Source organism: Olea europaea, chromosome 10, assembly GCF_002742605.1.
Source record: "Olea europaea var. sylvestris chromosome 10, O_europaea_v1, whole genome shotgun sequence".
Lineage (NCBI taxonomy): Eukaryota > Viridiplantae > Streptophyta > Magnoliopsida > Lamiales > Oleaceae > Olea > Olea europaea.
In genome coordinates, this window is record NC_036246.1 from 2660538 (window position 1) to 2685703 (window position 25166).

General features: G+C 38.9%; 1 protein-coding gene and 1 pseudogene across 1 annotated transcript; one reads left to right on the forward strand and one right to left on the reverse strand.

The window, feature by feature from the left end:
* Positions 1-6066: 6066 nt before the first annotated feature.
* LOC111400874 (polyvinylalcohol dehydrogenase-like) lies at positions 6067-8255 on the reverse strand. The gene is made up of 4 exons (XM_023028317.1): positions 8124-8255; positions 7534-8030; positions 6846-7446; positions 6067-6662 (listed from the first exon to the last, which is right to left on the reverse strand). The coding sequence occupies exons 1-4, from the start codon at positions 8217-8219 to the stop codon at positions 6225-6227; spliced, it is 1632 nt and encodes a 543-aa protein (XP_022884085.1). The 5' UTR covers positions 8220-8255; the 3' UTR covers positions 6067-6224.
* A 4159-nt stretch (positions 8256-12414) lies between these two features.
* LOC111400151 lies at positions 12415-24295 on the forward strand (annotated as a pseudogene).
* Positions 24296-25166: the final 871 nt, after the last annotated feature.

Below are 25166 nucleotides of genomic sequence, written 5' to 3' on the forward strand. Positions count from 1 at the left end.
GAAACTTCAAATGAGGAAGAATCAAGCCGTAGTAAAAGGGTTAAGACTTCCAAGATGTTTGACTCAGATTTTCTAACCTATAAGGTAGAGGATGATCCAAAGATTTTCGATGAAGTAATGTCTACACCGGAAGCACCGCATTGGAAAGAAGCTATCAATAATGAGATAGATTCTATAATGCAAAACCATACATGGGAGTTGGTTGATTTACCTCCCGGTAACAAGTTTTTAGAATGCAAATGGATATTCAAAAAGAAATTGAAACCTGACGGATCCATTGATAAATATAAGGCTAGATTGGTTGCTAAAAGATATAGGCAAATAGAATGACTTCACTTCTTTGATACTTACTCACCCGTGACTAGAATCATGTCGATAAGGTTGTTAATTGCAATTGCGGTAATACACAATCTTGAGATTCATCAAATGGATGTAAAAACAGCATTCCTAAATGGTGAGCTAGAGGATGAGATTTACATGGAGCAACCTGAATGATTCATTTCTCCTAACCAAAAACACAAAGTGTGTAAACTTGTTAAGTCCTTGTATGAATTAAAATAGGCCCCTAAACAATGGCATCAAAAGTTTGACAAAACAATATTGTCAAATGGATTCAAGATCAACAAATGTGACAGATTTGTATATATTAAATATACACCGAATGCCTATGTAATTGTATGTCTATATGTGGAAGACATGTTAATAATGGGCAATAGTCACGAAATGTTGCTTAACACCAAAAAGATGCTAAGAAAGTATTTCGATATGAAAGATATGGCGTGACAGATGTAATCCTAGGGATAAAAATCTCTAGAACGCAGGATGGAATTGTACTTTCACAATCTTACTACATAGAAAAAGTACTTAAGAAGTTTGACGTGTTTGAGGAAAGTCCTGCGAGAACTCCTCTTGATCCGAGTATGCACTTAGTCAAGAATATGGGAGAAAGCATATCACAACTAAAGTATTCACAAATAATTGACAGTCTTACGAATATTACAAACTGCACTCGACCGGATATTGCCTTTGTGGTGAATAAATTTAGTAGATTTACAAGTGATCCAAACCGTGATCATTGAAAGGCTTTGACGAGGGTTCAAGGTACTTGAAATATACTTTAACCTATGGATTACACTTCATAAAATATCCTACAGTAGTAGAATGATATTGTGATGCGAATTGGATATCCGATATGAAGGATTCTAAGTCCACTAGTGGTTATGTATTCACCATTGGTGGAGCTGCTATATCATGGAAATCAACAAAGCAAACGTGCATAGCTCGATCAACGATGAAATCTGAGTTTATTGCTTTGGACAAAGCTGGAGAAGTAACAGAATGGCTTCGAAATTTCTTAGAAGATGTTCTATGTTGGCCCGAGCCAGTATTTGCGATAAGTGTACATTGTGATAGTCAATCAGCAATTGGAAGGACTTAAAACAGCATGTATAATGGTAAGTCTAGACATATTCGTCGTAGACAAAACACCATTAAGCAACTGATCTCAAATGGCGTTATCTCCATAGAATATGTGAAATCAAAGGAGAATATTGCGGATCCACTTACGAAAAGTTTGCCTAGAGATCAAGTGCGTTGCCTATTGAGACGAATGGGATTAAAGCCTACTACGTAAGAGTTTTTTCAATGGTAACCCTACCTTGTTGATTGGAGATCCCAAGATCTTGGATCAAAGGGACAACTAAGTTGTGAAAATTCCATGAAGCACTTAGAAAATTAGAATTCCTAACTCATTCCTATAATACTAAAGTGCTTTCTGCAGAGTGGATAGAGGCTAAGATTATTTTTTAATGATTCCTATATCTTGATTAAGTCAAGTGGAGTAGGGCAGAATACTCTTAATGGGAGGTCATCTATGTAAGAGTGAAGTGGGGCCGCTTCGATAAGAACTGTTTAAGGTTTGAATTCTCTAAACACTTATGAAACCAAGAAGGGTTCAGGGCCAAAATGAACCAAGTCATGAGAACTAAGTAAAGAATAGGGAAGATATCTGTGTGAGTATTGTTGTCTTGACTTATACCAAAGGCTGAGTGGTTCAAGACCTATGATTCACCAATTAGCCAATTAAGTCCGATAGTATTTCACTAAGGGAGGTTCAAGGCCAGAAGCCACCATCCCTGATGCAGTATTTTTTTGTACCCTCTCTACATTGCATCATATCATCGCATTTGCATATGCGTACCCGAGTTTCCATTCATGTGGGGGATTGTAGGAATTGGTTAAGATAATTAACCAAAAATTGGAAAATGAAAATGTATGTAAAAGTGGAAAATGAAAAGGTATGAATATGTGTCAACTTCGACCAAATATTAGGACTTAATCCGATAGTCAAATTACAAAAGTAAATAGACTAACTTATTCTACTCGTCGAGTAGATTGTCGTGGTATATTTTGAATTTCGAAACCAATTCCGGATGAATGAGAAATTGCGGACAAAATTTGGAAGAAATCAAGTGTTGCAATTTTTCGAAAGGATGCAGATTTTGGCCAAGTGTTCCAACTTTTCGAAAGGATGCTTGTTTTGGCCAACACTATTTCATTTGCACCATTTCTACATCTATAAATAGGACCCTATGGATATGGCTTTGGGTACACCAATTGCATTGAACATTCATTCTCCTCTTACAATTCTCTCCTTTCTAATTCCACAGTATTTTCATGCATTTCCTTTGTAGAGGGAAAATTCTGTCAAAAGTTCATCGATTTCTTGTGGTTTGAAGTGCTGCTACCATAAGTTGTGAATCCATTATATCTTGGAAGATATGTGCCATTCACCGTGAGCACCGTAGTGGGGCAATTTGTCTTAAGGAAAGAGATAACGTCTCGTCTTGGATTATTCTCTATTTCTATTTCTACTCCTTAATTCTTGTTTTGCGTAATCGTTATACCAAAACTCTGTCCAAATTTCCATTTATATAAATTGTGTTTTGATCATGCTCTTGTGGGTTAAAACTGGTCAAACAAATATATCAAAAATCAACCCTTATATAGCCCTTTTTATAAGTCGTCTTCAACAATATTCACTTTATAGTGATCAGGCCCTGATTCTAATTACAAAAACATTAAAAAGCAAAGGGTTAAACCCTTTGGACAACCCCTTGGTTGTCCGGGGGGTATTTCATCGGTGCTCAGGTGCCCCCACAATAGGGGGTTGTCACCAAAGAATGGTCCAAAAGCGAAACCAAAATCACTGGCACGTAGAGCGAACACACCAATAACTACTTTCACTTATCACAACATGTTTTCAAAGAAGAAGTGCACGAGGATTTTCCACGTTTCTCTCTTTCAGAAGCTAATTTTCCCAAGAATAAAAATACACATCTTTCCAGAGTCTACATCGAGGGCTAATATTGAGTCTGAATGATTATCAGGCTTTATGCATTCATATGGATGCTTAGAAGAAGTCGAAGTTTCATTATTTTGTCTTTCTTTGCATTCTAAAATGTGTCAAGGTGTTGAGTATAGATTTCAAGTGGCAATGTAAACTAGGTTTCTTTTAGCATCAATTGAAGTGCTGCTCCCCCACGAGGCAGCTCTTGCATATTCTCCACTATTGTTATGGTTGTCGGGCAACATGGAAATCTTCCAAAGAACGGCACCTCTCCGAGCATCTAATTTGGCCAAGCTCCCATGAAATGTGCAGAAAGTCTCGATACTAAAGCCTTCTTAAGGTGAAGATGTTCCGACACAAGCTGTTAGATGAATATTTTACAAGAAAATTGAATATGCTGATAAGGACTGCCAACTTAAGTTAAGCATAATTAAAATGGACAATCTAGACAATACCAGAAGTTATTAACGGCCTTTTAATTAGAAATAACACTAACATCATTGACTTTCATAGTGTAAGTATTATGCCCTAAGTCCAATCAACTTTGGATATAAATACTTTTATATATAATTAATACAATTAAATGGCAGATCTATTATTTAATTAATAGACAATTAAATAAATAATAGAGTCCGTAGATTCAAATATTTGTAATTATTAATCACAAGGAGTTGTGATTGTGAGATACAAATTACATCTGATTGAATCTTAAATCATCCGTGGTCGTAAGTAATAACGAGATATGGATATCGTTATTACGGATAGACCATCACGTGTGGCATTTCTTATTTGTGAAGTAAGTAGCTGATCTCACAAGTTAAAATGTGGTGACACTTAAATGAACACGTGGATATTTTGTTATAGAACAAAACATTGGAAACCCGTCGAGAGATTCCACATGGATAACTATCTGAGTGTCAGTGTTTAATCTCTAACGTTCGGTAGTGGAATTGGTCCTTTGACTTGAGGTCGTCATGGTACTTTATATGAGGACAGTCATACTTTGACGGTGTTGGAGGTTGCTTTGAAAAAGGGCCGCTAATACGACATCGTTCGGATACGTCAAGAATCGTATGAAGGTTGTGATTGATCAATAAAGGATTCGTCACTCTTAGATAGTAGGAGATTATGATCTGCGTTTCATTCAATTAAGTCGATGATGAAATTCTTGGCCAAGGTGTACTCATAAGTCGAAAAGGAGTTTTCGACTTATATTGACTTAATAGTGGAGTGAAAGATATGATCGATGATTGAGATTGACACAATTTCATATATCGTAATTGATCGGATCATATTGACGAAGGGATTGTAGTTTCACGATAAACGAACGAATTTGATTTTGTCATACCACGTGACATTTCCCATCACATGTATTGCCCTGACACATTGCTAGATGTCAATCAGGGACGACAAGTGTGAATTGACGATAAATTAAAATGGTGTTTTAATTTATCAATTTTGATTAGATCAAAATAATATTTCACGTCGTTAGCCATCTTGGTCGGGAACCTAATGGGTCGCATACAAAAGAGAATTAGAAGATTGCACATTGCCAATTGATTAATTTAACAATCGTTGGATATATTAATTAATTGAATTTGTTATTTATATTCCTGAATTAATTAATTGGATTAATTAATTCACGGACCGGATTTAATTAATTGGATTAATTAAATATTAGACCGGACTGGGTCGAGCCCGTTTGGGTTTATATAAATATATAGTTAGGGTTTGAGGTCCATATGGTTTTCATTATTCTTGCTGGCACAAGAGAAAACCCTAGAAGCAGCAATCTTATTCTCTGTGTGGATTACCGTTGGAGATTGGACAATTGGACAGCTGTGGTGGCGAATCAAGATTGATGGAACGAAAAGAAAAGCAAAAAGATTGCAGAATTCTTCAAAGGTACAATCCTTATCACAATTTCTGTCTAAACACAAAGGCGATTCTTGATGGGAATCGAAAATTATTTTAAATTCCGTTGTACACGTATAAGTAGATTCCCAACGCATAGAGCATTGTATACTTTCCTGTCTCTAGCAGACTGCAAATTTCATCAACACTGAATCAATCAGCATAAGAATAGCTAAATTATGTTTTTAGCTATATATGAAAAGAGAAGACCAAAGATAAAAATGGCTCATAACATACGCTTTGTAATGTTCCAGACATGGTGAGATCTGTCGCTCCTTTGACAGAAAAAATGATGGCAGGTCCACATGTCCCGAATATTACCATATAACGCACAATTGTCGGAGTTTCTCTATGTAATGTTGTCGTCATATTAAGAATGAGCCTCAAGGTGACAGATTTAAGGCCGTTTAGCTCTTCCACGTTCTTTTTCCAAAGAAACGAACCATCATCAGCTTTTATTGCTTAGAGAAATCCATTTCCAGCTTGAAAAATAGATTGTTCTAGTGAATATTGATGGTGTTGCTGTTATATCTTTCCAGCATAGAATTTCCATTAGAGACATAGGTTAGAAACAGTTAGTCGCCTTTGGCATACCTTCATTTGTTTGTTTAAATTATGTTATCAATACGTCACCTCACACGAATACATTCATTGAACCAATTCTCCATTTGTTTTTGTAAAGTTCAAAACTGATCTCAATTTTGTTCTGTATGTGTGTGTTTAATGTTGTTTAATAAATTAAGCAAGTGACGATTCGAACTTTGTTTAAATACCCATTCTATATTATTGACCAAATCCCCAAATAATCCTGCGCAAAGTCACAGGTCTGATATTCAAAGTTCAAACAGATGACTATTTGATTTTATTGTAGTTAAGTTCAACACCAAATGGTTGTTATTTCGTATGACACTTATAGTTCACACATTTTAGATATTCTGAAAGAATTTACTTTCGACAAGCTTTAGTCGACACAGAAGGCGAAGAGGGACGTTCCAGAAGTGAAAATCGGAGGCTGATATCCATTTCCAACGTATATGCATCCTTCACTAACTGACATTCCACCATATACACTCGCCCCTGTTTCATATGACCACAGAATTTTCCCATTCTTGGCGTTGATGGCATATACTGGTCCAGTTTTATAGGTCGAACCGGCAAAGAGGACGCCATTGGCAACAGTCACCGGATTCGTCATGGCATTGTTGGGTAGAGCGGTCGACCATAAAATTCTGCCGGTACCAGGATCCATTGCAACCCAACCTCCACTAGTTGTGACTTTCTTTGAAGGTAAAAGAGTGAAATTTTTTTTATGGCTATTGGCAATGTTGGTATAGACTCTTATTTTGTCAGTGGCGGCTCCCCATGTGCCTCCTCCAGCCGTACCTCCGGGACCAGCCTCCTGCATCGATTCCCTTTGTTAAATTGTATCATTCGACATACGTCATTAAACATTTGTTTCAAGTTGGTGATTGTGACAGAAAAGCTGACACGGTATCCCCGTTGGTAAATAACTAGACTACTATACATGTTACGTCAGTAAAAGTTAAATAATAAAATTTGGTGACCTATAGGGAAATTTTACCGTAGACCAAACTAGGCTGCCATTATCTCGACGGAGCGCCCATGCGAATCCACTTTTCTGCACAGCAACGACAATGTCAAGTTTATTACCATTAACATACACGCTCAGCATCATAGGCGCCTCGCCGAAATCCGCATCAGGTTTCGGTCCCGGAGGGCAATTCGGGGTGGATGAATTTGCGCATGACAAGAACCATACATCATAACCTCCAAGCTGCCTATACCACTTAATCTCGCCCGAGTCCATATCTAAAGCAAGCATAGAATTCGAATGGTTATCGGGCTCAATGCAAGCATCCGGCCGAGTTGGAGTCGTCCGACTGTTCTGTCTCTCTTGACATTCTTCGATTCTTTTAGGTGCAGAGTATAAATTCCCTGTGGCAACATATACATGGTTTCTATATGTATCAATTGAAGGGCTGCTTCCCCAAATTGCCCCTCCAGCGTACTCTCCTCTCTTACCGTGGTTGTTGGGAAGTGTATAAGTTTTCCACAAAATAGCGCCGGTGTGGATGTCTAATTTGGTAAAACTACCGCGAAAGGTGCAACAATTCTCAATAGAAGAAGCTTCTTCCAACGAAGATACTCCAACATAAAAGCCTCTGTGAAATCAAAAATGGAAAAAGGTAACACTTGACTCGCTAATCAGAGGATTGTGCAAAGACGGTGTGAAATTTCACACAACTTACTTGTTGTAATAAGTTCCAGACATGGTAATAACAGCATATGGATGGCTATCAACTTTCTTTTTCCAAATAATTTTTCCAGTTGCACGCTCAACGGCAATAACATAAGCCGGTCCATAGATCCCAACAATTAGCATATCATCGTCAGCTATCGATGGAGTTGCTCTAGACAAAAGTGCTACTGAAGTAAGATTTAGAATTGTCGGTAAGGTCGACTTAAGTCCAGTTAGCTTTTGCAGATTCTTTTTCCACACAAGAGAGCCATCAGAGGCTTTTACTGCATAAAGATAGCCATTCCAGCTAGGGAAATAGACTGTCCCTTTGTAGATTGCTGGTGTTGCTGATACGTCGTCCCCTGCGTAGAATTCCCACTTGAGACGCAATTTAGGAGCAGTAGACGGGCTAATCTTGGTTTCGCCTTCAGCATATCTTCGGTTGTATTTGTTACCCCCGTGGTTTAACCAGTCTCCCGGAGAGGGATACTTCTCTTCATGATGCCACTGTACAATAAAAATTTGAAACCGTCGAAACAGAATTACTACATGTTTGATATATAGTCGAGTGACATTAGAATGAATAAAATTTGAGTTTACCTGCGGATTACATGTAGTGCAAGTGACTAGACAAAAAATGGAAATGAAGATAAAAAAAACTTCAATGTAAGTTTGATTACGATCCATCAAATTCATGGAAACTACATGAATTTTTTGATTTCTCTATAAGGGAGACAATGAATTTATAAACTTTTGCGAGCTGACTTTTCTCTAAAGATCTAGATTTAAAAAGGCAATATTTAACGGTCGGCTTTTGTAAATTATTTTATTTATTTAACGGTCAACTTGTGTGTGTTTGGTAGGTGATGAGAGTATTTTCAAGAGATTCTTTAAAAATAAAGAGTGTATTTTGAAATTTAGGGAACATCTATAAATTTAGAGTAAAATTTTTTAAATACTCCAACAACTTCTTTATCTTTTAACACTTGATATTACTACCATCAATATGTATTTTTCATTTTTCCCTATCTTTTATTTTCACAACATTCTTCCAAATTATTATATTATTTTCCTCAAATTTCTTTGTATATGCTGCTTAATTGGGTCAACATATGGAGTATTGAAGACAAAAATATATTGAATGTATTTAATTATAAAGAGTGGGTCAATTTTAAAATGTTAATTTGAAGAGTATTTTGAAGCATGATTTTTAAGTATTGACTATCTAAAATATTTAGTCACTTTTAAAGGGCCATTTGAAAATGCTCTATGAAAATTACTTTAGACTAATTTCTTTTAACCAGACAAAGTAGTATCACAAAATTATTTAAGTATATTCAAAAATATATTTTTAGTTTTGAAAATAGCTTTTGCCTTTTCAAAACTCATTTCAAATGAACCCTAATCCATGTCTTCTCTTCTTAAGACAATAAATCGGGTAGGGTGCGTCTAGCTACAAGTAAAAATAGATAAAAGTCATTAATTACCCTGTAATTTTGAGTATTCTAAGTTAAAAATAGATAACTAAACTTAGTTACCTGATTGATTATGGCCAATGAAGGATTATGAGCTATAAATTTGAGACTGTCTTCTAAATTATGCAATTATTGGAGCGTCACTAGGGAGTTGACTTGTCCTCCCACATGTATTATTTTTGTCTATTTAAATTGATTCACTCAATGTATTAGGCTAATGAAACACAAATTGCGCTTAGCTTACATCACCACAGGAAAAACAAAAAAAGAAATTGAAGTAGAAATTTAGACGCTGGCATTAAAATAAGCATTGCTAAAAGAATAAATTCGGATATTAGGTTCTAGAAAATATAATGATGTGTTATCTTGAGCTGACCTAACAATTGGGTTTGGCCTAAAACTCATGTTGAACTCTGAGATTTTATAATAATTGCAGAAATAGCACTAGTAAATACTTGAATGGACTGTTTGACAGTTTTTGTTTTTACTTTTTCTAAAAATAGCTTAAAAAAAAAAAAAAACCCTAGACAAAGCTTTTTAACTAGACAAAATGCTCTAAAAAATTGTCTAAACAAGTTTAAAAGTAACATCTTAATTTTAAAAGCAATTTTTGACTCGTCAAAAGCTCTACCAAATGAGCCCATAGTCCAAAAGTTCTTCCAATAATAATAACAATAAATAAAAATAAAAATAAAATACATATCTAAGGTTATCACAAGATACAATTTCAAAATTAAGAAACTTGTTTTAAAGTTTCAAAAATCAGGTCATAATTCAAAATTTATTTATTATGGGAGTGTTTGAGCAACATTATTTTGGTAATAATGCATTCTTGAATAATGTATTGATGGGAAATGTGTGGTTAAAAAATAAGGAAAAGTTTTTATCTGCGTGTAATATTATTTTATTGAGAAATGTGTGGTTGAAATGATGTCAAATCACTGTTTAAAAATGTATTTTTTTTGAAATAATGTGACTCAAACATGCCCTATATATACAATTAAAAATACTTAGGTAATCAAATGTATTAATGTTACAATATTATACAGTTTATGGTTACAGTTAAGTACAAGTCAAAACCACATAACACCACAGTCACAAATCATAAATTCTATAGTTCACAACTTATTTATTAGTCATAAATTATTAAATTAATTGGTCACACGCATTATTTCTCGATCACAAATGTCACAAAATTATGGTCACAGTTATAAATTGCATAAGGTCACAATCACAAAGCCACATTGTGAGTCATAATTACAGATTTAGTCACAATCACACGTATTTTAGGTCACATATTATTTATTTATAACAATTACCCATTTTATTGATCAACATCGAAGAAGAGAAGAAAGATGAGTATGAGCACTGTGTGATTTGGGATTCTTAAGGTTTGGGTGGGTGTGATTCAGAGAGAAAAGAAAAAGGAAATAGAGAAAAGAGAGTGGATGGAGATAAATTTTGATAATAATATTATTAATATTAAAAAATGAATTATGATGCAATTTTTGAATAAGTTTGTTTTAAATCTGATTTTTGAAGTTGAAAGTTGAAATCTATATAGGATAGAGATAGTTGGCCCTGTTCAAATAGGGCGCGAGGGCGGGGGGGCTGGACGGCATAACTCATCCATATATGAGTGTAATCTCCCCCACCCACCAAGCCAAAAAAATATTAATATGTGAATAAGTTATAACATGTAAAAATTAGAAGGAAAAAAAATCACAAGAAGAGCATTTCTCATACAAGTAAACAGATTCGAGTTTGGAGACGTACATCATGTTAAAATCCAAGTCAAGTACATAACTTGATAATTGATATGGAGAAAACAATAACAAATTCTCACAATCAAATTTATATATATTATTTTATGACATGCATTAAAAGATGCGAGTATTTATAGCATGACTTTATACAGAACTCTATTGTATCGTCTATCTATTTTCCATGATTTTAGTTAGATTTCAGTTAGTTGGGTTATGCAAAGAGGTTGATCCGAACTACAATATGGTCCATATCTCAATCATTTTTTAAACATTTAATCTTATTTAAGACTACGTACCAAATATTTCATAATTGTCAAGACTTAAAGACTCCTTTATTTTTAATCATTCTTACCAAATCATGGCCCTAGTTGAACCCATGAGGTTTTTGGATTTAGAAATGTCCATTCGTTTTCCACATAGCTACACCCAAAATGGTAACCCTTTTTAATTTCTTTGAAATCTATCTTTCCACTTGCCCTAGAGAATGCAAACTACAATGATGTTGGAACAAGCGAAGATTTTAGGTTTTCAATTCAAAATTTAAATCTTTTCTGCATTCTTCCATCACTATTTCCAAAAAAGAAAATATATTAATGGTCCTGTGCCTAATTGCATCTATTAGGGTGTGTTTGATTACATTTATTTTTCATGAAAAATATTAGTTTTTCATCCAAATTCCAACTTGGAGTGTTTGATTGCTATTTTTTTTTCATGGAAAACATTTTCCAACTTTTAAAAATTTGTCTAATTTTCCTTGTTTTTAAGGAAAATATTTTAATAAGGAAAGCATTTTCTTTTCTACGTGATATTTTTCATGTCAATCAAACACACTCTTAGAGTGTGTTTGATTGACATGGAAAATATTACCTAGAAAAGAAAATGTTTTCCATCTTTCGTGGAAAACAAAAACCACCTCCACCCAAAGAAAATATTTTCCTTAAAAACAAGGAAAATTAGGCATATTTTTAAAAGTTGAAAAATGTTTTCCATGAAAAAAAAATAGCAATCAAACACTCCAAGTAAGAATTTGGGTGAAAAATTGATATTTTCCATAGACAATAAATGTAATCAAACACACTCTTAGTGAAAAGAGCAGAGCTATAGGTACATGAAAATTTCACAGAATTTTGAAAGATTTAGGTCCTGTTCTCTTTACCATTTTCGGGTCGTTTTCTGTTTTCGATTTTTCAAAATGGTGAAAACGTGTTCTTTTTCCCGTTTTCGAAAACAAAAAAAAAAATTTGTAAAGAAAATACAAAACGATTTTTTTGTCATTTTAGGCGTTTTCAGTATAAAACTTGAAAAAATTGAAAACACGGGAAACACCTTTTTTTATTTATTATTATTATTATTTTTTTTTTGAGGAGGTGGTGTGGTGATTCTCAAAATTTCAAAAAAAATTAAAAATTAATTATTATTATTATTATTTTTTGTTTTTGTTTTTTGAGGTGGTGTTGTGGTGATTCTCAAAATTTCAAAGAAAAAAATTTCATTTTTTTTTGTTTTGAGAAACTAACAAAAAGAACGCATTTTCAACAATTTCAAAATAAACATTCAAAACACAAAACTCAAAATGAATTCAAAACTCAAAATACAAAACTGAAATACAAAGAGAACACTCCCTTAACACTTGATAATTTTTCATGGGTTATGGACCCAAACATGACAGGAAATGCACCATTGGCAGCACCTGTATGGATTCTATGCATTATTTCCTGTACGCAGGGAATGATGCTAGTCAAAAGCCTCCCACAATTTCAAAATTTCCCTAGCAAATGTCATTCTTCTCGGTCGGAATAAGTAGGTTAACTCCTTTCCTTAGCATGGTACATTTCAAGGTGTGAGTCAGAGAGAGGGATGTCATAATTGGGGTTTTGAATAAGATACCTTTTGATTTATTTGTTTTCGACCCACCAATTTTTTACTATGATAATCTTTAATTAAACAAGTTTATGGTTAATTGACTGTTTATCCTCATCCAAAGACACCTCAGCTCCTGTTAATTTGTTTTTCTTTGGGTTATAAAGCTCATAACAAATATAACAAACATTTCTGAAAGCTCTGCCATATGCTCTTTAGTGGCAGTGTCTTAGATAAACCAGAAAACATGTCCAACATTTTCATATTCTTGTGTTTCATCATTTTGGCGCTTGGGAATCTTGCCAATGTCTCATCAGCTCATAAGCTTGGGATTTATGAGCTCATCTTAAGAAGGTGATATTTCTATAAAGGTTACTAACTATGGTGCAAGAATTGTCTCTGTTATTCTTCCTGATAAGAATGGTAAAGTTTCTTTATTTTGGTTTTATTTTTGATCTTTGTTCTACTTTCTTTCTGATGAAATAATGTTTTTCCATTTTTTTTAAGGGAAATTAGCTGATGTTTTTCTTGGTTATGATACTATTAATGAGTACATGGTATGTTTTCTTCGTCTTTAGATTGAAAACTGATTCATTTTTTCTCAGAATAAGCAATTCTCGGTAAGAAATAGAACAATGAAAGTAAAAGAAAACCTTTTTTTGACAAATACCAAGAATGTGAAAGAAGATGCCAAGAAAACAAACAAAGGAGAAGGCACAACAAACAACACGAGTATACCTTATATATTTTTTCTTTTTGTTCTTTTGCATCTCTTCGGCATATATCTTCAATATATTGATGGTTCTTCGATATTTCTTTTACAAGAACAAAGAACGAGTTGCAGGCTCTGATCTTTTGTCGCCTAGTCTTACTATTTTATCCACAATAGGGCTCCATGCTCATTCAAAGGATAATTTAAGATTTTAAAATATGAAAGCTTATTATTCAAACATTAATTTTAACATGGATCCAGTTCTTAAATTGAGCTAGCAACCTACTGCACCAAGAACTTTAATTGACTCATTCACTATTGAGTTGTGTAAATTAAGTACTCCATGAGTGTATCTGTGACGTATATCTATGATTTATCGTCAACTGCAGAGCGATAGCTGTAACCTTGGAGCAATTCTTGGATGGGTTGCTAACCGCATTGGTGGTGCTCAGTTTACTCTAAAACGGAACCCATTATAAGCTTGATACTAATGAGGGGACTGACATGCTTCATGGTACTCTAATTTTGACTGTTACAATTATTTTGCTTCATCTGCAGTTTGCCACCTGATGCTACCAAAAATCGTACCTGTAGATTTCCCGAGCTTGATGACTGATGAGGAGCACGAACGTGATCTTCCGGTACCTGAAACAAAGGCAACGAGGTGTGTTCTCGTCGCCCCTCCGAAAGGGAAATATATGCGTGAGGCTATGTGCTGAAGAACAATGAAAAACGTACCTGAATAATGGTTCAAGGTTCTGTATTTATAGTAGTAAGTGACATTCTCCTAATTGGACTCAACTAGCTGGATGTCCTCATCTGTTGGAGTCTTGAATAGTTAAGGAGTTGGTTGAATTCCAGAATTATATGTGAGATAGGATTCTTGTGGGAGTTAAGATTCCTAATTGCGTAGGAATTCTAAAGGGTCAACCATCGTCAGTTGTGAGGGGAGCACATTCCCGAGGACAAATGTTTGCAATATGCGAAGCAGCATGAGATGTGGTCGGCCTAGTGTCTCGAGGATGAACATGCTCGAGGAAACCGCAGATGGATTTACAACTTTATCAAAAAATAGTCGTCGGGATATATACTAATCGGGGATATTGGAAAATGTCACCATCATAGGCCCCCGTGCATATATGCTCGAAGAATATGCTCGAGGATATGATGCAAAGAAACTGGAAATAAAAGCTTGAGTTTTTAGCTCGAGGATTTCTGAACACCTGTGATTGATCAGAAGGCTGACGTGTACTGACGTTAGCCCTAGAATAGGAAAAGGCGGTAAAAACTGGTAGGGTTGGATGTAGGACACGTGTCCAGATCTAACGGTCGGGGTAGTGACCTTTGGGCTTCCTGCTCCTGTTGCCTATAAATACCCTTCCCTCATTTAATTTTTCATTTTTTACTCTCAGTAAACTTCTCTCGCTAATCGTCGGGATCGGAACTTTGAGTTTTTAGGCGTCGACTTTAAGGTAAGACCTCGAGTTTTTAAGTTATTCTTTAGGCATTTTTTACCTAGGTCAGGATGTCTAGTAGTAGCAGTAGTGACTCTTCGCCATCATCATCCTCGAGGAGTACTCCCGAGGACATAGGATGCTTGATCATACCTATGGCTGTCCCAATTAATGCCCAACTTCGGGCACAAAGTATCCCGACCCCTTTTAGGTACCCCGAGGTCCCCTGTAAATTTAAAGAACATCTAGCAATATCGACGGCTAGGGAGCATGGACTCATGCCCAAATGCGACATTAGGACGCCAGGGGTAGAGGATAGGATGGCCTTTGCTCGGAATGGAGAGTTCGTGATTTTTAGGGACTCACTTAAGGGGGGATTTAGATGGCCTCTGTATCCCTTTTTTGTGGCCTTATTGGTCGAGCATAATATGAGCCCTGGACAGCTCGTGCCAAATGGGTGGAGGATGCTTACCTATTTCTTTATAGCCTGTAGATACCTAGGAATTAACCCATACGTCGATCTCTGTAGGATGGTGTTCGAGTTGAAACAGCTTCCTCAATATACTTGTTTTGCTTACCTTTCATCCCGAGGAGGATTTAGATTACCGAGGATGCCCAGTTCTTTGAAAGGTTGGAAAGAAAAGTGATTTTATGTCGTACCTCAGGATAGTGACCTTCCTTTTAGTCCTAGGTGGGTTTTGCCCGACACTCCCTGATTTTGTGAAGGCTAGGCCTATTTTGAGTCTTTAGAAAGGCATAGGGTAATGTTAGAGAACCTCGAGCCTCTTGTATATGATATAGATGACATCCTCGGGGATGACGTTCTCGATCTCGCGGATGTGAAAGGCACTGAGGGTAGGACTTTTTTGCCTTCCTCTTTACTAATCTGTCCTTGAACTTATAATTGTGCTCGTTCTAATGACTTGTTCTTTTTTGCAGAAATGACTTTTGATCCTTCAGCCCTCAGACAGGCCGTGACCAAGAAGTCAAAGGCCCCTCAAGCTCGAGCTCCAGGGCAGAAGAGAGGGAAGAAGAGAGCTCGGGACCTAGGCCCCGAGAATATCAGAAGTGGGCCTGGGGAAACTTCTGCCCGGGGACATACCCCGACCACACAGGCCACTGAGACTCCTACTGGTCCACCTCGGTCACATCCTCGGCCAAGGAGTACTCCCGAGGTTGTTGACCTCGAGGATGAGGTTCGACCTATGCCCTCTTTCCAAAATCAGGAGCCTGACTGGTGTCCTTTGGTGTCAAGCATCGTGGACAAGTATAGGAAGGACCTCGATTTTGATGAGGGCATGAAGGCTTTGGAATCCCTTACTCTGAAGGTAAGCTCGCCCAATTTACTTTGTTTAAATATAAGGTTTAAAAAGGTTTAAACGCTGTGATTACTTAAGCTCGGGTTTATATGGTGTAGGCTCTGAGCATTGCCCGAGGCCTTTCTCTAAAAGGGAAAGATGAGGCCCCAAAAACCACCGAGCTCGAGGACTCTTCTCGAGCACAGGAGAAGAGGATAGCCGACTTGGAGACTGAGCGCTTTCTTCTTCAGAAGGAGCTCGAGGACTCGAAGAATGATGTCCAGAGAGCTCGAGAAGAGGCTTGAACTGCCAAGGGCGAGGCCAAAGGTTTAAAGCTCGAGATCGAGCGTTTGAAGACTGATTTTGAGACTCGCTTGGCTGAAGCTCGAGGGGTTGCGATTGAGGACTTCAAAATGTCTGAGGAGTTTAACGGCCTTAAGGGAGAGTACGCCATGGGCTCGTACTTCCATGCCTTTAAGGAAGCTCGGGCATTTTTGAGATCGAAGCTCGACGCTAAACACGAGGATTTAAAGAGCATCCCCGAGGTTGCTGATGCCCTCGAGCTTTCAGAGTCCGAGGAAACCGTCGAGGACCATGAGGTCGACGTTGACGGCGAAGACGCAGTGGAGGAGCAGGGGAGCACAGCCTCGGGAGAAAGGGCCGAGGACATAGATTAGTTTTTGTTTTTTTTTTCCTTTCTTTTTGTAATTTGAACATGTATTTTACTCGATCAAGTATTTTCCTTCATGCTGTGTATTGATATCTCGATCATGACAAACTCAAATAGCCCGACGTAAGATGGTTAAATAACTCGACGCCTAGAGTAGTTAAAACATCTCGAGGACCTAATTTGTGAAAATATTTCTGAACATTATAACATACATAAAATTAATCCCGAGGACTCAAAATGTAAAATCATTTGGGAACATCAGTGTTGAACCCGAGCATTAAACAAGTTACCTCGAGGACTAAATAGTAAAATTATCTTGGAACATCCAAGTGTGAACCCTGAGCACGTAGACAAGTTACCCCCGACGACTAAAGAAGAGTAATTAATCTCGACGACTAATTAATCATCTCGATGATTGAGAATAACTCAATTTTTAAACAAATGATAATGCTGAGGACAGTGAAGGATGTAGTTTTCTAGACACTTAACACTTGAGGATTAATTTCAAGGGATGGTAGTCCCCGAGGTGTACGAATAATTGTGACTGACCTCTGTACATAAGTTTATCCCGAGCTTTCACTTTCCAGCCTTGGACAAAAATACAAGGATATATGGTCGGGATGTATGTCCTCGGTATTTATACTTGTGCTGCACTATTTTGATGTGCTGATTATGAGCTCCAAGATTTTGGTGCTTGCTCGAGGCAAGGCTTTAGACGGCTTGCTCGAGGGCAATGCTTACATTGGCTTGTCAAGGACAAGGTTTAAGAGAGCTTGCTCGAGGGCAAGGCTTACATTGGCTTGTCAAGGACAAAGCTTAAGAGGGCTTGCTCGAGGGCAAGGTTTACATTGGCTTGTCAAGGACAAGGCTTACATGCTTGCCCGGGGCAAGGCTTTAGGTGGCTTGCTGGATGCAAAGCAAACTATCGGGCTGTTATACCCGGGGTTTGGATTTATTAATTGTTTGGACTGGACTTGGATTTATATTGTATCCAAGCTTCCTACGTACCCAAACGGGATCAAGCCGAACGTAGTTCATTACAAAAGAAAATGGAAAACATGCATGGGCACGCAGGCCCGCTAAACTAGAAATAAAATGCAAGGACACGCATGCCCGAATAACTAAAAATAATATGCAGAAAAAGAAAATCTCCTAAACGACGTCGGGAATGTTACTTGTAATATATTTTTAGATTGTCGGCATTCCAGGGCCTCAGAATAGGTCTACTCGAAGCGTCTCTTAGGCTGTATGCTCCTTTGCGAACCTGTCGTATGACGTTAAAGGGCCCTTCCCAGATGGGCCCGAGCTTCCCTGGGGGGTGGCCTACTGCGTCGGCCCTCCTCAAGACCAAATCGCCAGCTCTGAACCTCCGAGCCTTGACTTTGCTATTAAAATATTTTGCTGTCTTAGTTTGGTAAGAGGCCACTTTTATAGCGGCTTGCTCCCGTACTTCTTCCAAGAGATCAAGATGTTCAGTTGTATGCTCCGAGGTTTCTGGAAGGAGCCTCCTATGGCTTGGCAGTCTAATTTCCACTGGGACCATTGCTTCAATGCCATAGGCTAACATAAAAGGGATTTCTCCTGTGGTTGTCCTATGAGTTGTTCTATACATCCAAAGTATAGAAGGCAGCTCGTCGGACTAAGAACCCCTAGCATCGCTTATTCTTGTTCGGAGGTCTTGCAATATGATTTGATTTGTTACCTCGGCCAGACCGTTGCTCTGAGGATGCGAAACTGATGTCAGATAGTGATCAATCCTAAGGTTTGAGCAAAAGTTTCTAAACTGTTGGTTGTCAAATTGCCTGCCATTGTCGGTGATGAGAACCTTTGGTATCCCAAACCTGTAAATGATAGACCTCCAAGTGAAGGCTCTTAGCTTGGGCTCCGATATTGTGGCGAGAGGTTCGGCCTCTACCCATTTTGTGAAGTACTCTACTGCTACAGCAACAAACTTTAATTGACCTCTTGCCACAGGAAAGGGGCCGAGGATGTCAACTCCCCATTGTTCAAACGGGGCCGAACAGTTAATGTTGGTGAGATCTTCGACTGGTGAGTGGATAACATTACCAAACCTCTGGCACCTATCACATCTTTTAACATATTCTGAGGCGTCTTTTTTCATAGTTGGCCAGTAGTATCCATATCGTACGAGTTTAAAGGCCAAGGCCCTGGCTCCTTGATGATTCCCGCACACACCTTCATGAACTTCAGCAAGGGCCTGGGATGATTCTGATGGCCTGAGGCACCTTAGGTATGGAAGAGTAATACTTCTGCAAAAGAGGACACCGCTGATCATACAGTACCTAGGAGCTCGGGCTCTGATGCTTCTAGCCAACTTGGCATCACTTGGTAGATTTCAGCTTGTGATGAACTCTATGATTGGGTCCATCCAGGATGGTTCGTTGTCAATGTCCATGATGTCGAGGATTTGACTGATGCTAGGTTCTGTGATGATTTTAATGTGAACTGTTCTGTCAAGGCCGTCTATCCCCATGAACACAAGCCTGGATAATGCGTTGGCTTTTCCGTTGTCCTTTCGAGAAATTTTTGTAATTTCACAGCTCTTGAATTTTCGTTGAAGATCCTGAACATTCATACAGTACAAACTCATTTTCTCATCCTTCCTTTCAAATGATCCTTCAATCTGTCCGACCACTAGTTGTGAATCGCTGAATATCTTTACGAACTCGAGCTCTAGGCAAAGGGCTAGCTCCAGAGCAATAACGATAGCCTGATACTTGGCCTCGTTGTTGGTTGCTTCAAACTCGAACCTGAGAGCGCATTGGATCTCTATTTGTTTGTCAGGGCCGATGATGATGACGCCTGCGCCCGAGGCCGAGGAGTTGGATGCTCCATCCACAAAAATTTGCCAAGTGTCCAAATTAGTGCTCATGCTCGAGCTGTCACCTGGCCCCCGAGGCCTAGGGATTAGTTCTGCAATGAAGTCGGCTAGTGCTTGGGCTTTGATAGATGGGCGTGGTTTGAATTCGATGTCAAATTCTCCAAGCTCGATTGCCCACTTCATCAGTCTTCCCGATACGTCTGGCTTCTGAAGTATATGCCTAAGTGGTTGATTAGTGAGCACCACAATAGGATGAGACTGAAAATACTGCCGGAGTTTCCGTGCTGCTACAACCAAGGCAAGGGCAAGTTGTTCTGCCAAAGTATACCTTGTTTCCGTATCTAGTAGGACCTTGCTTACATAGTAGATTGGTTGTTGGACTTTGTTAACCTCTTTCATCAAGACCCCGCTGACCGCATTTTGAGATACGGCCAGGTACAAAAATAAAGTGTCACCGGGCTCATGCTTCGTTAGAATAGGAGGAGATGCTAATGTCTGCTTGAGCTCCTAAAAAGCTTTCTCACAGTCTTCACTCCAATCAAAGCTTTGGTTTCCTCTGAGGACTTTGAAGAAGGGATAGCACCTGTTCATGGCTGCTATCCTACCAGTCAACCTCTGTACCTCTTTCTTGTTCCTTAGTGATTCCATAGACGCTTGTCAGGGTTGGCCTCTATCCCCCGGTAAGTGATCATGAAGCCCAAGAACTTGCTCGAGGCCACGCCAAATGCACATTTTGCGGGGTTCAACTTCATTCCGTACTTTCACAAGGTGTTGAACACTTCTTCAAGATCTGAAATATGCTGGTCCACCTGTTTGCTCTTGACCACCATGTCATCAACGTACGCCTCCACATTCATTCCAATCAAGTTAGCAAAGACTTTGTTGATTAGCCTTTGGTATGTTGCCTCTGCATTCTTCAAACCGAAAGGCATGACCTTATAACAGTATATGGCGGAATTGGCCATAAATGAGGTCTTTTCTTAATCTTCTTCGGCCATGAGGATTTGATGATAATCAGAAAATGCATCCAAAAAGCTGTATAGCTTATGTCCAGACGTGCTATCCACCAAGTTGTCAATCCGCGGTAGGGGATAACTATCCTTTGGACATGCTTTATTAAGATCTGTGAAGTCAATGCAGACTCTCCACTTACCATTGGCCTTTTTCACTAAAACAACATTGGCAAGCCAATTGGGATATTGGACCTCCCGAATGAACCGAGCACTGAAGAGTTTGTTAATTTCTTCGCGGATGACCTCCCGACGTTCTGGGGCAAACTGTCTTTTCCTCTGCTTTACTGGCCTGGCCCCTGGGCTAATGTTAAGCCTGTGGACTGCAATTTTAGGGTCTATCCCTGACATATCCTCAACCTTCCAGGCAAAAACGTCAATATTGCGAGATAAGCAACTAACAAGTTCTGTCTTCAGGGTGACGTCAAGATCCCGACCAATCGTCACCTTCTTATCATGCTCGAGCTCAATTTCCATCAATTCTTCGACAGGAGCAAGTCTGACTTATTGCCCATCTTCGGGATCCATCCTCGAGATTTGCATGACGTTGTTATTTATTTCCCGAATGCTGGCAACATAGCATTGTCTGGCAGCTGTCTGGTCTCCACGGACAACTCCAACGCCATTACTTGTTGGAAACTTCATGGCTAGGTGGAAGGTGGACACAATGGCTTTAAACTTGTTCAGGAGTAGTCTTCCCAGAATTGCGTTATAGGCCATTGAGACACGTACCACTTGAAAAGATGTCATCTCCGTAACCTGTTTCTGGCCAGAACCCAAAGTTAGTGGAAGCTCAACGACACCCTTTGGAGTGATAACTCCTCCACCAAACCCCTGGAGAGGAGTTTTAACGCTTTGAGCTCGTGAGATGAGATTCCCATTTTGGCAAAAGCTTCTTGTGAAAGTATATTGGCCGCACTCCCATTGTCAACCAGGATTCTCTTCACTTCAAAATTGGCCACAATCGCTGAGATTACCAAGGCGTCATCATGTGGAAGTGATACACCCTCTAAGTCCCCGATCCCAAAAGTAATATCCTCCAACTTTCCATGAGGCATGCCAGACGCCAAGACATATTGTCGGGCATATTGTTTTCTTCCACTGTTGGAGTCTCCTCCCGAAGCAATACCCCCAATGTTAATATTGATGGTTCCAGCAGTGGGTTGACCATCCCTTTTTGCCTCATGGGCACTTTCCCTGTCACGGTCATTCCTCGGGCGTTTGTCGTTACCGACGTAGGAACTCAAGAGTCCCCTTTTAATAAGGGCTTCAATCTCCCGTTGTAGGGCCTTACAGTTCTCTGTGGTATGCCCATGATCCTGATGGAACTCACAGTATTTGTTCATGTCCCTATGTTCAGGTGGTGACCTCATTCTAACAGGCCATTTGAGTTCCTTCATATCCTTGATCTCCATCAATATATTGGTCTTTGAAGTATTTAAACGTGTGAATGACGTCGGGGGAACCTCCTGTCTTTGTTTTTTTCGATGTTGCTCTTCACGGGGGTTCGGATCGTGCTGTCGTTCATGCTCGACCCTATCGTGGGACAGTCCAACCTTTCTCGGGTTCAGTGTTTCCTCCATATTTATGTACTTCTCGGCTCGGGTAAGAAGCTCGGTCACTGTCTTTGGCGGAGTTTTGGATAAAGACATCTTGAAAGCCTCGCACTTTATGGCATATGTGAAGGCAGAAACTGCTGCAGTTATGTGTAGGTCGGGAATCTGAAGTCTTTCCTTGTTGAACTTGGTCATGAAGTCACGTAGGGTCTCATTTTGCCCTTGTCTAAGTTGCATGAGGGAAGCCGCTATCTTCCTGATGCGTTTACTACTTGCGAAGAAAGCAGAGAACTTGTCCACCAAATCCGAGAATGAGGCTATGGAGTTGGGTTCTAAAGTTGAGAACCAATCCCTAGCAGCATTCGTCAAAGTTTGCGGGAAGGCCTTGCACATCACCTGATCTGGTGCGACCTGTAGATTCATGACGTCCGTGTATACGTTCAGATGATTGATTGGATCGGTGGTCCCATCATATTCTTTGATCCTAGGATACTTAAATCTGTCTGGCAAGGGGAATTTTAATATCTCAGGAGTAAAGGGAGTGTTAGGACTGAATCTTGTTATCCCTTTGTTGCCCTGACGTAGGCCCGCCGTAATTCCTTCTTGAATAATCCTAGCGAGTTCCCCGAACTCCATGGTCACTGATCTCGAGGCCGAGGTCACATGTGGTATACCCGAGCCCCTTGCTCTGCCATTGTCAGGGACATGTGTTTGAGCTCGAGCATCAGTCATAAAACCCCCCTGGGGTACTGGTGTGGGTGACGGATGCGAATTTCTTTGACTTAGCAGCTGAGTCAGTGTGGCGACCTGTTGTCTGAGCTCTTCAAAAGCTCCAGCAGTGACGACTGCCGGCTGGGGCTCTGGCACTTCTGATGATTCCTCTTGAGGAACAGGGATATCCTCAGGAGGGGGTTGGTTTGGAGCGGATGAGCTTGCTGGTGTAAGACCTGAACGTGTGTTTACCATGGCTTTTGGTAGCGTTTCCCACAGACGGCGCCAATGATGCTACCAAAAATCGTACCTGTAGATTTTTCGAGCTTGATGACTGATGAGGAGCACAAACGTGATCTTCTGGTACCTGAAACAAAGGCAACGAGGTGTGTTCTCGTCGCCCCTCCGATGCTTAAGTCAGAAAGTGAAATATATGCGTGAGGCTATGTGCTGAAGAACAATGAAAAACGTACCTGAATAATGGTTCAAGGTTCTGTATTTATAGTAGTAAGTGACATTCTCCTAATTGGACTCAACTAGCTGGATGTCCTCATCTGTTGGAGTCTTGAATAGTTAATGAGTTGGTTGAATTCCAGAATTATATGTGAGATAGGATTCTTGTGGGAGTTAAGATTCCTAATTGCGTAGGAATTCTAAAGGGTCAACCATCGTCAGTTGTGAGGGGAGCACATTCCCGAGGACAAATGTTTGCAATATGCGAAGCAGCATGAGATGTGGTCGGCCTAGTGTCTCGAGGATGAACATGCTCGAGGAAACCGCAGATGGATTTACAACTTTATCAAAAAATAGTCGTCGGGATATATACTGATCGGGGATATTGGAAAATGTCACCATCACCACCCATTAATTATTAGATTTTTTTAATGTTCAACACAGGTCGGAAGAAGGGATTTAGCCAAGTTATTTGGAAGGTGATAAAACATTAGAAAAAGGGTCCATTTCTTTACATTAGCTTAGCCTATCACAGTGCTGATGGCGAAGAAGGTAAGCATTTCACAATTCACATGATACCCTCAAATATTTTTGTGGTGTATGATGAATTCAATAATCAAGTTGTGCGTGCACGCGTGAAGTTATATATATAGACAGACAGACAGACTCCTACATTATATATAGGAGTCGAGGTAGGCATCTTTGTATTGTGTTAGAGGTGTGAGATCTTCGTTGAAAACTTCCAAAATTTATAGTGTGCAGTTGTACATCGTTAACTACATTAACGAGGTGAAGGGCAAAGACAGGGTATGTTTATCAAGCTCATGCAGCCTTGTGTAGTTATGTTTATAGACTAGAAGGTTCCAGGACTCTGTGAATCACCCGAACTTCCCTTCATAGATAGTGACTCCAGGGAAGCCTTACAAACAAGTATGCTGTACACATTTTCAACCAAGAAAGATTAAGAGCTTTGTGGAACAAATTATCTTGGAACAATACCTTCCCTGCTAATTTATTTCTATTAGGTTTTGACACCCAATAAATTTCAAGCGATGATTTAGAAAAGTTGTTGGATAATTTATTAACACCATAGACTTAGCTCGACCTAGAAAACAACCTCGCCCACTTTAGAATGGCCCATGAGTTTAGCCCAATTGTCATTGTGGTTATTGGTTTAGGCCTTGGTTGATTGGTTATGCTTTAGACCATTTAGTTGGTTAGCTTGGCATTTCAGTTGGTGATCCAATTAATCTTTTTGGCCCATTTTGGAGAGGAGTGTTTGGGCTAAGTTAGTGACCTAATTGATTATCACATTTATTAATTGTCTTCATCTTTCAGCCTAGTGTGTGTTTGTGCAAGAGAGGGTGAAGTCGAGAGAGGCAGCCGAGTGAGTTGATTTCTTTAGTGATACTAACCATTGTTTTCTCTTCTCCTTCCTCCCTTTGTGGCTTACAAATCACCACCTCCTGTATACCCTTTGTAGTTTAGAAGAATGGTAATCGGAGTGGGCAGAATGAGGCAATCGAAGGTGCACGTTGTGGGTCGAACATGGTGGTTGTGGTGTTGGTTTGGTTGTTTTCTGAGCCTGAAATTAAAGATTTCTCGAGTTGATATAATATTTGATGACTACAAATTGTTTTTTCTTTAAGAACACCAAGATTGAACAAACTTTTTAATAAATTTTGGTTACTAAACTTTATTTAGTTCCAAGATAGTAATTCAAAGTCTGTTACAATTGTATCATTAAACTTCAACGGTTTTTGCTTCAAGGTGATCATTATGTTTATGTTAGTTTGATTAATGATAAAATATCTGGATACTGCTTTGCGAGTTGAT